The 11,672-nt window shown below is 46.1% G+C and overlaps 2 protein-coding genes across 2 annotated transcripts in view; both read right to left on the bottom strand.

Moving 5' to 3' along the window:
• The window catches only part of LOC105520778 (heat shock transcription factor, X-linked-like), a 15,555-nt gene extending 14,425 nt beyond the window's left edge, over positions 1–1,130 (bottom strand). Inside the window, exon 1 of the mRNA XM_011954677.1 lies at positions 3–1,130. Coding sequence (XP_011810067.1) covers positions 3–527 — 525 coding nt within the window. The 5' untranslated portion in view covers positions 528–1,130. The remainder of the gene's footprint in view (positions 1–2) is intronic.
• A 1,252-nt stretch (positions 1,131–2,382) lies between these two features.
• The window catches only part of LOC105520779 (transmembrane protein 185A-like), a 10,978-nt gene continuing 1,688 nt past the window's right edge, over positions 2,383–11,672 (bottom strand). The window contains exons 2-4 of the mRNA XM_011954679.1: positions 10,281–10,365; positions 5,375–5,498; positions 2,383–4,080 (exon numbers count right to left, since the gene is read on the bottom strand). Of these exons, the coding sequence (XP_011810069.1) occupies positions 3,836–4,080; positions 5,375–5,498; positions 10,281–10,365 (454 nt within the window). The 3' untranslated portion in view covers positions 2,383–3,835. The remainder of the gene's footprint in view (positions 4,081–5,374; positions 5,499–10,280; positions 10,366–11,672) is intronic.

Below are 11,672 nucleotides of genomic sequence, written 5' to 3' on the forward strand. Positions count from 1 at the left end.
ACGTGGGTGAGGGTCCTGAAAGAGCGTTGACGCCGTTTTCGGAAGCCGTATAAGTTTAGCTGGCGGAAGAAGCTCTTTATTGAATCCGTGGCAAACACTTTGTGTGCGACGTCCCTTTCGAGAATCTCCTTTTCAAAGAGTTTTTGATTGATCACTATACAAGCCCCTCCTTCATCCCACCAGATGGACGAAAACCGATTGCTGTTGACCAGTCTCCACAGTTTCTGCGGAAAAGGGAGGGAGAGGAGATTGTCTTCTCCCTGGGGCGGGATGTCACCATCAGGGCGCGGCCTTCTGAACAAAGCCTCCTCGGCCAGAGCTTGGAAAGCGACTTCTTCTGTCAGCAGCCTGAAGTTAGGGCTCCCAGTGGACACCGGGTCATCCCAGGCAGGGGAAGGATCTGCTGGGTGAAGGTAGGTCTCTGAGTGCAACTGGGGAGGAAAAGGCAGCCTGTCCAAGCCATGACCCTGTCCTCTCGAATTTCTTTCTTCACAGAGAGCCACACTCAGTGACGGCTTGTCCTCCATCTGGCAAACTTGCTAGTGCAGTGTGGCCAGCAGCGCCCCTTGGCAGTCATGTGACCAGCCCCACGACATCACAAATGGGCTCTGACTGCTGGGGGGGTGACATCGTCACAAACCCAGCAAGTTATGTAATAAAGGGCCAAGGCAGACAAGTAGCTGCCCATCTGCACGTGCACATTCTGGTCCTCACAGTCATTGCAATGGGAAAGACGACACTAGTACACAGGAGTGTCGAGGGGCCCTGCCGCACCTTAGGTGCTGACCTGGAGCGGTCCCCTTGTCCTAGAGCTCCTGAGCCAGGCAGAACCACAGCAAAGCCTTGGCTCAGGAAGGTCAGAGCCCACCGTCTGAGTCATGGGCCCACAGACACCAGCACGACTGACACTTTGAAGCACAGAATAAAGGGTAGGACGGTGCCCACGGGTCAGGCTGTAGCCACGCCACCCTTTCCACCCTGTCCGAGCCAGTGGCAGCAATGTGCTCCATACAGATCCACCTAACACACCCCCACTGTCGGTCCCCAGCACGCAGATGCCCGAAGGCCACTTACGCAAACGGCTTAGCTGACTGCCCCACCAGCGTCGCCATGCAGTCCAGTGGCGAGTCGGAGGCTGCCTTCTTCCCGCCTCTCCTTGGTCCTATGTCCCCCCACCAAGCAGAGACACTCTTCCACACCCCGGGTCTCTGCGGTCACATCGTGGTGGGGCGTGCGGCTGTTGGCCTTCGAGCATGTCTTGTTTTCCTTGGCCAGTGTCTCCAGAGAAACACACGTGGGTTTGTGCCCGGAGGTCCATCTCTGCAACAGTTGTTCCTTTGGGATGTGATGCTAGGAGGTCACGGGAGAGGCGTCCCTCCAAAGCAGTGTCTGTGTCACACTGTCCCCGCACACAGGGCCACCTCTCTACAGACTCCCCCGACTCAATTCTGGGCACAGAGCTCAGGGACCTTCCAGAGACTGCCACAAACCGGTGATGCCTCCACGCTTGAGACATCCTGACCCCAGGGCCCAAGAGGCACTGGCTCAGGGAGTGACAGTGAGGGGTCTGCAAACAGACTGCTGATGCTGGTGTCTCGACCCGGCCGCTGCCAAGCTGTGTGACTCGGGCACGTCACTTAACCTGTCTCGGCCTCTGTCTCCTCCTGGGGATAAGAGTGGTAGCACCTGCTTCCCAGGGCTGTGAGGATCCAGTGGGACGTGTAGGAACTAGCAAGGCTCCTGGCAGTTGGGTCATAGCTACTGTTGTCACTTCACAAGGCATTTTCTCCAACAGCAAGTTGGAAATCTCAGGAGCCTAAGGCAGAATCCACCTGTGGCCTCCGGTTACAACGCACAGGACTGAAAATCCTTCCAGCCACAGGAACTGCTGGATTTCCTCGTCAATTGCCGCAAGTCATGAGCTGAACCCCACTTGAGTTTCAGTTCAGGCAGAACTCTAGAGACAGCTAGGGCTAGCTGGACAGCAGTTGCAGAGCCTTGTGTTGCAGTGTGAGCAGTCCTCAGCTGTTGACATGACTGGGGAGCAAAGGAGGACCGGCAGCAGTAAAAGGACGATGTCTGCTGCAGACTGTCTTAGCACCCGAGGAACACTCCAGAAAGCCTCCTAAGCAGTAACAAATGTGGCACGGTGTAGCCCAGCCAACAGTGGCATCTGCGCAGCGTCCCCTCCTTCTTCCCGCTACCCCATATATCCCTGAGAGCTGTGCACTCACGGACTCATTGTAAAGGCTATGTCCCTGCAGCCGCCAGCCTCACTCGGCTGCCTGTGCCAGCCAGAGATTTCTTTCCTCTGAGGCTGGCTGAGAGGACCATTCCAGTTTCCTGGGCCATCCAGCAAATAAGATACACATCATGCACATGTAAAACAAGGAACCAGTTTATTGAACAGCTTGAGAGAGCAAAAATAGTGGCTTTAGCTACATTGTTTTACACACTGAGCAGGAAAGGCTAAACCATCCTGCTCCCCCGTACCCCAAAAAGAACAGGCTTGCTGGAGGCCAGCGCCAGGGGTGGAGTCGTGTTCGCAGCAGAGTTGAATTAACCCCATGTAGGCCGGCGAGCAGTTGGTCGTGTTAACACGCCACACGCTTCTCCTGGCTGAGAAGATCAATGCTCATTTTTTACCCTTTTTTCAGCGTAGGACCTATTTGTTTTCAGGAAGGAGGATGTTAAACTTGTAGCCTCCGGCACACGGCGGAACCTGCAGTGCTTGGAGAAACGGCACGTACACGTGAAAACGTCGTGCCTACCCCAAAGCCTTCTTGTTGCTGGCAGGAGGGAAGCCTGAGACTTTCCCAAGCATAATCGTGACCCGCGTGGCCATTTCTGCTCTCAGCAACATTCTCCAGTGTTCCGGCTTCAATCAGCGCTTGTCAGGTTTTAGGCTAGCCACTATTCTGAGAACGTCAGAAAAGCATGGACCATCTCTTGCTTGGCTTTGCTGTTCTGGCAGTAGCAGCTACTACGTACCTGCATGAGTTCCAGGGCAGAAGTGGCAATGTCCCAGGAAGGCATGGCACCCCACTGGGGCGGGGTGGGTGTGCCACGGGCATCCACTTCTGCAGCAGAAGGCATGTGCCGACAGCACAAGCTTGTAAAAAATACTTGAACAGAATACGCTGTACACAACTAGGGGTTAACACCGCATATGAAGCTGCTAAAACATTTGTATAGATACTCTGTATACAGGCATGGAGTCACTCCCGCAGAAAGGGCTCGTCGGTGAGGCTATGAAAAACTGCCGTCAGCATGCCCAAAGAGAAACTACTTCCACGGTAGGAACAGAAAAAAGGACTGTGCTGTGTCTAAACACGTGGTGCATCAGAGACATAGTTACAGTTCCTACCGACTGCGCCAGCCACGACCTGGGAGTGCTAAGGACCTGGGAGTGCTGAGCGAGCTGCAGGAGGTCAGCCCTGTGGAGAAATACATTTCTAAACAACACTTTTGATTGGGATTTCAGCACCGTGTAGACAGATGTTCCTTCTGGGGGCCTGGTAAGCAGCCATCCCCCGGTGGGTCTGACGAGGAAGAGGGGTACCTGGAGCCCCTCCCGGACAGGTGGAAATCCCGCCCCTGTTCTCACACTCTTCCTGGCATCCACATCTGCCGGCACACACCCCTGTCACCTGCCACTTCCGCGTCCCGTCATGGTGAGTGGCTGATAGGCGCTGGATGCAAACAAGGCATGAGATGGACGTACCTGGAGACCCAGCTCCAGTACTGGTTCTGGTTTGCGGGGTGAACGAGGGGGCAGAGGAAGGTGGAGAGAGCGCGTCCCAGTCCACTTTAGCTCTGTCCCCGGAAGTGGCATCTAATCTGGCATTTCGATATTTAACTTGGGAGGTGGGAGCACATACTTCCCGGGGCTCTGGGTAATGACCACCCTGGCCTTCTTTCGAAACATGGGTGCGATTTTAGGAGGCTCCGGAACTGGGGTCTCTTCGGTTTCTTCATTATCTTCGTGATGGAGATCATAGGAAATGTTTCCATACTCTCGTAGAAATGGGAAGATTTCAAGCAGAAACTGACAGAAATCTTTGCGGATACCAAACCACCCTGGAAAATAAGAATTTTTTGTTTCACACACGAGGCTCAACTGACCTTCCTGTTAACTTTCTTTCCTTAATGAGAAGTTTCACTCCTACGATGTCATAACATACTTTATCCAGACTCCTCAGTCACAAAGCCTGAACAGGGCTTGAGTACCCAGAATGGGGGAGAAGTACAAATGCTAGCTCTGTGGTTCTCTGAGTGAGGCTCCCGGACTGGCAGGGACAGCGTCCCCGGGGTCTATTTATGGATGCCATTCTCGGGCCCCACCCCAGACTTCCAGAAACTGAGTCGGGCTAGGGTGGACTCCAGCAGTCCCCTTTTCCTGGCCCTTGTGGGATTCTGCTGGGTGCCCAAGTTTGAGAACTACTGCTCGCTCCAGTGAGTCTCAAAATATCTGTGGTGCGTAGACTATGGTGTCTTCCGCTAATCTTCTCCAGCCACGATAAACTCATGGATGACAGTGCCGCGAAAAACAAGATTTCCATCACCCTCTGGAATCTGCGAGGGCAGTAGTCATGCGTGGGTCCTGGCCAGGAGGGGGCCTGAACTCATGGAGCCCCCTTAAAGCCACTTTCCCAGTCCCACTATTCCTCTCTGTATGCTACCGGAGTGTCAGCTCGGTGCAGGCCCTCCCTGCTCCCGGCGGGGCAGAGGCACAAACAGCAAGCATAGCCTGGGCTGCCGGGCTGCAGTGAGGCCCGGCCCCCAAACCCACCGGCTTTCGGAAGGGAAGTGCTCTGGGCTTCCATGCCATGGAGCTCACAGCCTCGCCAGGAAGGCACCCTCTGCAGAGATCATTTCGGCAGTGTCTGCCTCAGCAAGCAGATGGAGGGGAGGAGAGTGCTAGCAAGGCAAGACAGGCAAGGCTCACGTGATGGCAGCAAGGGTGTGTGGGGGGGGGCAGAGGGGCCAACAGGGACCTAGGATGAATCCCAGGGTTTGGGTGGGAGATGTGGATTTTCCATCAAATCCTCACAGTCCTTGGAAGAATCTATCTTGATCCCCATTTTGCAGAGGAGGGAACGGGATCTCTGAGAGGTTGCCTGCCTTGTCTGGTTCTACCTCAAATGGCAGCGTGCGCTGCGAGAAAAGTCCCGGCGCAGGCCAGCGGAACACCAGAGTTATGGCATGCCCTTCCCTTAGACGGTCCCAGAATTTCCTCAGCCCTCGCTTTCCCACACAAGCTTCTAAATTGGGGCCCTCGGAGACTCATCCCTTCCTAGACTTCTATCCATCCCCCACCCCATGGTCCCACCCCGCACACACACCAAGGACTTCTCAAATGCTGAGTACATACAGTGGTTTCCTCCCTTCTGTCCAAATGTGGTTGCCATCAGCGTGATCAACGAGAGCCAAAGGGGGACAAAAATCGGGATGCAGGAGAAGGCGTTGTGGCCATCCAGTTTGTGAACCAGCAGAATCTAAAGAGACATAGTCCCTGTTGATGCCAGCATCGAAAATGGCATCGATGGCATCGCAAGACAAGTAACCTGTTGAGAGTGGCTTCCCGCCATCAGCATAATATCTGTAACGAGATTCATCCAAGTTGTTCCCTTCCTGTATCCACAGGTCATTCCCTCTCATTGCTGAGTGGTATTCCATTGTATGAATGCCTACAATTTGTTTATCTGACTGTCCGCTGAGGGTGGCTTGTGAAAACCAAACAAGGATCCGCCATCCAAAATGGAAACAAGACTGCTACAAACACTGGTGTGTGGGTTTCTACAAGGCTGTGTGCTTTCACTTCTGTGGGATAAATCTTATACCCAGGAGTGGGGCAGCCAAGTCCCATGGTAAGTGCGCTTTTAACTGCATCAGAGACTGCCAAACCGTTTTCTACAGTGCCTGTACTATCTGTCTTCCCTCCAGTAATGTTGGAGTGTCCCAGTTCCTCTGCATTCTCCCAGGCACGTGGCCTTTTGGTGTTGTTGAGTTTAGCCATTCTGAAGCCATGTGTTTCGGGCCCTCATCCTGGTTGTAGTTTGTCTTCCCTAACCTATAATGGTGTTGAGCATCTTTTCCTGAGCTTTTTCACCATGCGTATATCCCCTTCACAAATTGCCAACTCTTTTGCCAATTTTTAGGTGTTTCTTTCTGCAGTTTTGAGTTTTTAAGAGTTCTCTGTATGTTGTAGGTGCAAGTCAATGTTTTGATGTGTGCTTTGCAAACATTTTCTCCCAGTCTGTGGACTGTCTTTTTTTTATTTTATTTTTATTTTGAGGAAGTCCAAATTTATTTATTTATTTGGTTCTAGGACTGGGGCCTAGAAAATACAAGGTGAGATTAGCATTTTGTGGTGCCAGAAAATAAAGAAGTGCTTAAGAAATGATATAAAAAGGGCATAGGAACTTCCAAAGACTAAAAGGGCTCCCAAAAGCTGGAAAATTTGAGCAACAATAGAAGTAATGATAGCATCGAATTATAAGCAATAGAATAAAATAACAATTTAGATTTTTCTCAGGTATAAGCATGGATTATCTCTTCATTTATTTAGATGCTTTCAAATTTTTCTGTCATATTTTGTAGTTTTCAGTATACAGGTCTTACAAATTTTTAATTAAATGCATTCCAAAGTACTTTTTGCTTTGCTATTCATAAAGCACGTGCTTTTTGTCATTTTCATGTGTTTGCTGTTAGGATAAAGTATTAATTTCTGTATATTAAAAGTGTATAACCATGGTATATTCACTTATTAATTGCAGTTTTGCTTTTTTCTTTGTAGAATCCTTAGGATTTTTCAGACTGACCATCATGTTGTTTGTCGTAAAGACCATTGTATTTCTTCCTTTTAAATCATGTTTTTCATTTCTTTCTCTTGCTCCATTGCAATAGTTTGAACCTCTAATAGAAAAAGTTGAGGAGAAGCATGAAATCTGTTATTTTTGCCTTGATTCTGACCTTAGATGGAAAGCATTCAGTATTTCATCATTAAACATATTCTTAGCTCTAGTTTTTGTTTTTGCAGATTTCCTTTAATGAATTGATAATGCTCACATACGTTTTTAATTTGCTGAGAATTTTAAAAAATGAAATGTGTTGAAATTTTCAAATGATTCTCTGAATTTAATGGTCATTAGATATTCTTTGTTCTTACTGATTTTCCATTTTTTTCTAACAATTATAGGAATCTTATATAGGTCCTAAATTTAGGTCTACATAAAGAAAGACTATCAGAGAAGAAATAAATAAAGGTAAAATAAATGCTTTCTTATTCTTAACTGACGTAAAATGTAACTATTTAATTAAATTAATAGTAGTCTTAACAGTGTATCAGACAATTAGTGTATATGGATAAGTGAAATAAATGATTGTAATGGTAATGTTTCAAGCAATGCAATGCAGGAATTGAGTATACTCTTTTATAAGGTATCTATACTACATATGATGCAGTATAGTGTTATTTTATGGCGTGTTATTAAAATATATATTATAAACTCTAAGACAAAGACTAATTTCTTAAAAAAGATGTGTATTTTACATGTACTAAATGCTCTATAAAGTGAAAGAAGACAGAAAAAGAAGAGGAATAAATAAAAATTAAATACATAGAAAACAGTTACATACATGGTAGATATTAATGCAATTATATTAATAATCACTTTAAGTTTGAATGATCTAAATACACCAATAAAAGACAGATTGTCAGAATTAATAAAAAATAATACTGAGGAACATGTTGTCCATCAGAAACCCATTTTAAATTATAAGGAGTCATATAAGTTCAATGTAAGGAGGTTGGAAAAGGTATTCTAACACTGATAAAAGAAAGCTGCAATAGCTACATTAATTTCATATTTAGAGTGTCTAAAGTTGAAAAAAAACAGACAATATCAATTGCTGACAAGGATGCTGAGCAGAGAGAATCACTCATTGCTGGTTGGAATGCAAATAGTACAGTCACTTTGGAAGACAGTTTGTGAGTTTCTTAAAAAGTTGAACATAGTATTACCATGTGATTCAGAGAACACACCCCTAGGTATTAACCCAAGTAATTTGAAATTTTATTTCTACACAAAATCTTGCATGTAAATTTTATCATAGCTGATTTTATAACTGTCAATAATGGAATAAACTAAGTTGTTTTTCAGTAGGTGAATGGACAAACAAACTGTGGTACAACCACTTAATAGAACACTATTAATCAATAAAAAGAAATGAGCTATCAAGCTTTATTAGTCTGTTTTCATGCCGCTGATAAAGACATACCTGAGCCTGGGAAGAAAAAGAGCTTTTATTGGATTTACAGTTCCAGATGGCTGGGGAGGCCTCAGAATCATGGCAGGAGGCGAAAGGCACGTCTTACAGGGCAGTGGCAAGAGAAAAAAAATGAGGAAGAAGCAAAAGTGGAAACCCCTAATAAACCTGTCAGATCTCATGAGACTTATTCACTATCACAAGAATAGCATGGGAAAGACCAGCCCCCATGATTTAATTACCTCCCCCTGGGCCCCTCCCACAATACATGGGAATTTTGGGACACACAATTCAAGTTGAGATTTGGGTGGGGATACAGCCAAACCATATCACAAGCCATACAAAGACATGGATAAATATTAAATGCCTATCCCTAAGTGAAAGAAACCAGCCTGAAAAGTTTAAATAGTGTATGATGATACAATTTATTTGGTATTCTGGAAAAGGCAAAACTATAGAGACAGTAAAAAGATCAGTTGCTTCCAGGGGTTGGGTGGGTGAAGGGGAAGGATTGAATAGGGTAAGCACAGGGGATTTATTAGGGTGGTGAAGCTATCCCGTATGATACTGTAAGGGTGAATATAACACTATGGATTTGTCAAAATACTCACAACAAGTGTGACCCCTAATGGATGCAAATATAAAAAAAAATTTAGAAGGTCTGAATATCCCAGGAAAGAATGGACAATATGATGAAACAGAATAACTATATTAGAAACATATGAAACAACCTCTTTAATGAATATCAAGAGAAAAGGTGCTGGCATAAGTAACTGTGGAAGTGAGTAGAGCCTGTAAGAATAAAGTTAGAAGGAACTCAACACTCCAGAAAAGAAGGGCCCTCCAGGATTCTGGCTGTTGCCGATTGTCAGCCCTAGGACAATCCTGGCAAGAGGCTGGATGTGGCACGCTCTCACTTCTGCAGTGGGGTGAGAGTAGGGCTTCAGGGAGGTAAGGCCGTGGTCTGAAATGGAGAACTCGGATAATCAAGGGCTAGGTTTGGGATAGGAGTCAAATGAGTGTAAAACAGTGGTTTGGATGGAAAGACAGCTGGGAGGGAAGAGAATGAGTTGGTCTTTCACTCAAATTTCAAGATCTTTGAGCGGCATCCAGATGGGGAAGACTCTCGCACACCCAAATTAAATAATAGGCCATCTTGGAGGGAAATTTTACTAACTTTTATTCACAAAGATTCAATTTTGACTAATTTGGTATTACATGTTCTATTGAGCTGCATATTCTCTGAGATATTTTAGATAACAACAGAAGTAATTCCCAAAGGAAATTATAGTAAGATATGGTCTAAAAATAATATTTGAAAACTACCATTTATTAAATATTCAGTATACACCAGGCACTGTGTCAGGCGATTTAATACATTTCTTACATTGCAACAGTCTTACAAAAAAATGATCTAGCAAACAGAGTCTTGTTGTCCCCTGTTCTTGGCTCTACGGGGACCTCATCACGGGTGGCTCTAAGTGGCAAGCTCACTTGTACCACAGGCAGGAAGTTAGGGAATCCCCAGAGAGATGAGGTCGTGGTGTAAAGGGCAGAGGTCTGCTCATCTCAGGGACTGGGAGTTGAGGAATGGTAGGCCCCGGCAGGAATAAAGATAAATAACCCACAGGAAGACTTTGGAATCCCCATCCCAGAAGCGACAGGGCCAGCCTCTAGCTGTGGTTGGGGAGGAGCCCCTGTAGGAAGGTGTGGGTCTTCTCCCAGAGGTCACTAGAATCACAGGTGCTGAAGACCCCCAGGAAGCACCTAGCCTGGGGCCCGCAGCCATTCTCTTCAAGGAGTGCAGTTGGCAAATGCTCAGAGGTGACAGAGACAGAGCATCTCCTACCCATCACTTCATCAAAGAGCTGGGAGCCAGGAGGAGGAGTCCCCTGAGCGAGAAGTGAAGGTCCACCCTCCCCACATAGAGGGGCCACAGAATCCAGCTCGGTCCCTCCTGTCAGCCCTGGAAGACCTTGACAATGTTGTCCCCCGACCGCACACCTCACCCTCACTGCCACCTCGGGGAACTCAGAGTCAGAGACTTGGTCTGAGGAGAGGAGACACCATTGGCAGAGGACAGAGCTCCAGGCTCTGCAAGGAATCAAGGTCAGAAACCTGAGGGAGGATTCAGGCACCCCCATGACCCTCGACCACATCTACACCCCTGGCCAGTACTCTTCTCCCCGACCCGCACCGACACCGGCAGAATCGAGTACTCTTCCCCCTGCCCCGACCTCAGCAGAATCGAGTACCACCACTGCTGTCAATTCAGGGAAGCTCCAGGCGTGGGGGCCAGATGTGACCTCACCATGAAAAGAACACTTAAACCAAAGTTATTCACATAGCAACAAATATCCTAAATAAATTAATAGCCAATTCATTAGGGTAGTGTACTAAATGGAAAAACAGGATATAGCCAAAGAATGAAAATACAATTTGACATTAAAATATACCTTCAGTGTGATTCCCTATATTAATAAGATTATAGAGGCAAAACATATGATCATATTAACGGATACAGAAAATGCTTTGAAAAAATTAGTAATCATCCATGATAAAAATAACTAGAAAATTAAGAGTAGAAGGAAATTTTGTTTCATCAAATCGATAGCAAATATACTTAATTATAAAATGTTGGAAGCATTCGTGTCAGGGACAGGCCATAAGTGTATGCTATCATTGCTGTTTTTCAAAGTTGTATTGGGATACAAAGCCAGAGATATGGATACCAAAATAAATAAGAGGTATGTATATTGGAAAGAAAGAGTGATATTTGGTAGGGTAATGCAACAGTCTATTTAGAAAATTCAAAAATTGCGCACCTGAAATAGTCAAATGAATAAGAGACATGTGAAAAATAGTGAATGGAAGATCAATGAAGCAAAATAAAAAGATTTGCAAAACAGACAATAACTATTAAGAACAGGTCATAGAAAATATCCCATTCACAATAGCAACAATATCCAAAAATTACCTAACAAGACTAATAAAAGCATGTATGATTTTTACTGAGGCAACTATACAAGTACTGATATATCCAGTTCAAAGAGCACCCAAATAAACAAGGCAGTATATGATATCATTGACAGGCAATAGAATATTGCAAAGATGGCAATTCTATTTTCAAAAATGGACAGACATAATTCCTTAACCAGCCAAGATGACTGTCAAGCTCAGGCATCTGTTGGTTTTGGATTGTTTTTGTTTTTGTTTTAGACAGGACCTCACTCTGTTTCCAAGGCTGGAGTGCAGTAGTGTGAACACAGCTCACTGCAGCATTTACCTCCTGGGCTCCAGTGATCCTTCCACCTTAGCCTCCCTACCAACTGGGACTGCAGTCACACACCACCACACCCAACTAATTTTTCATTTCTTTTTTCTTCTTTCTTTCTTTCTTT

Source organism: Colobus angolensis, unplaced genomic scaffold (assembly GCF_000951035.1).
Source record: "Colobus angolensis palliatus isolate OR3802 unplaced genomic scaffold, Cang.pa_1.0 Scaffold389, whole genome shotgun sequence".
NCBI classification, from domain to species: Eukaryota; Metazoa; Chordata; class Mammalia; order Primates; family Cercopithecidae; genus Colobus; species Colobus angolensis.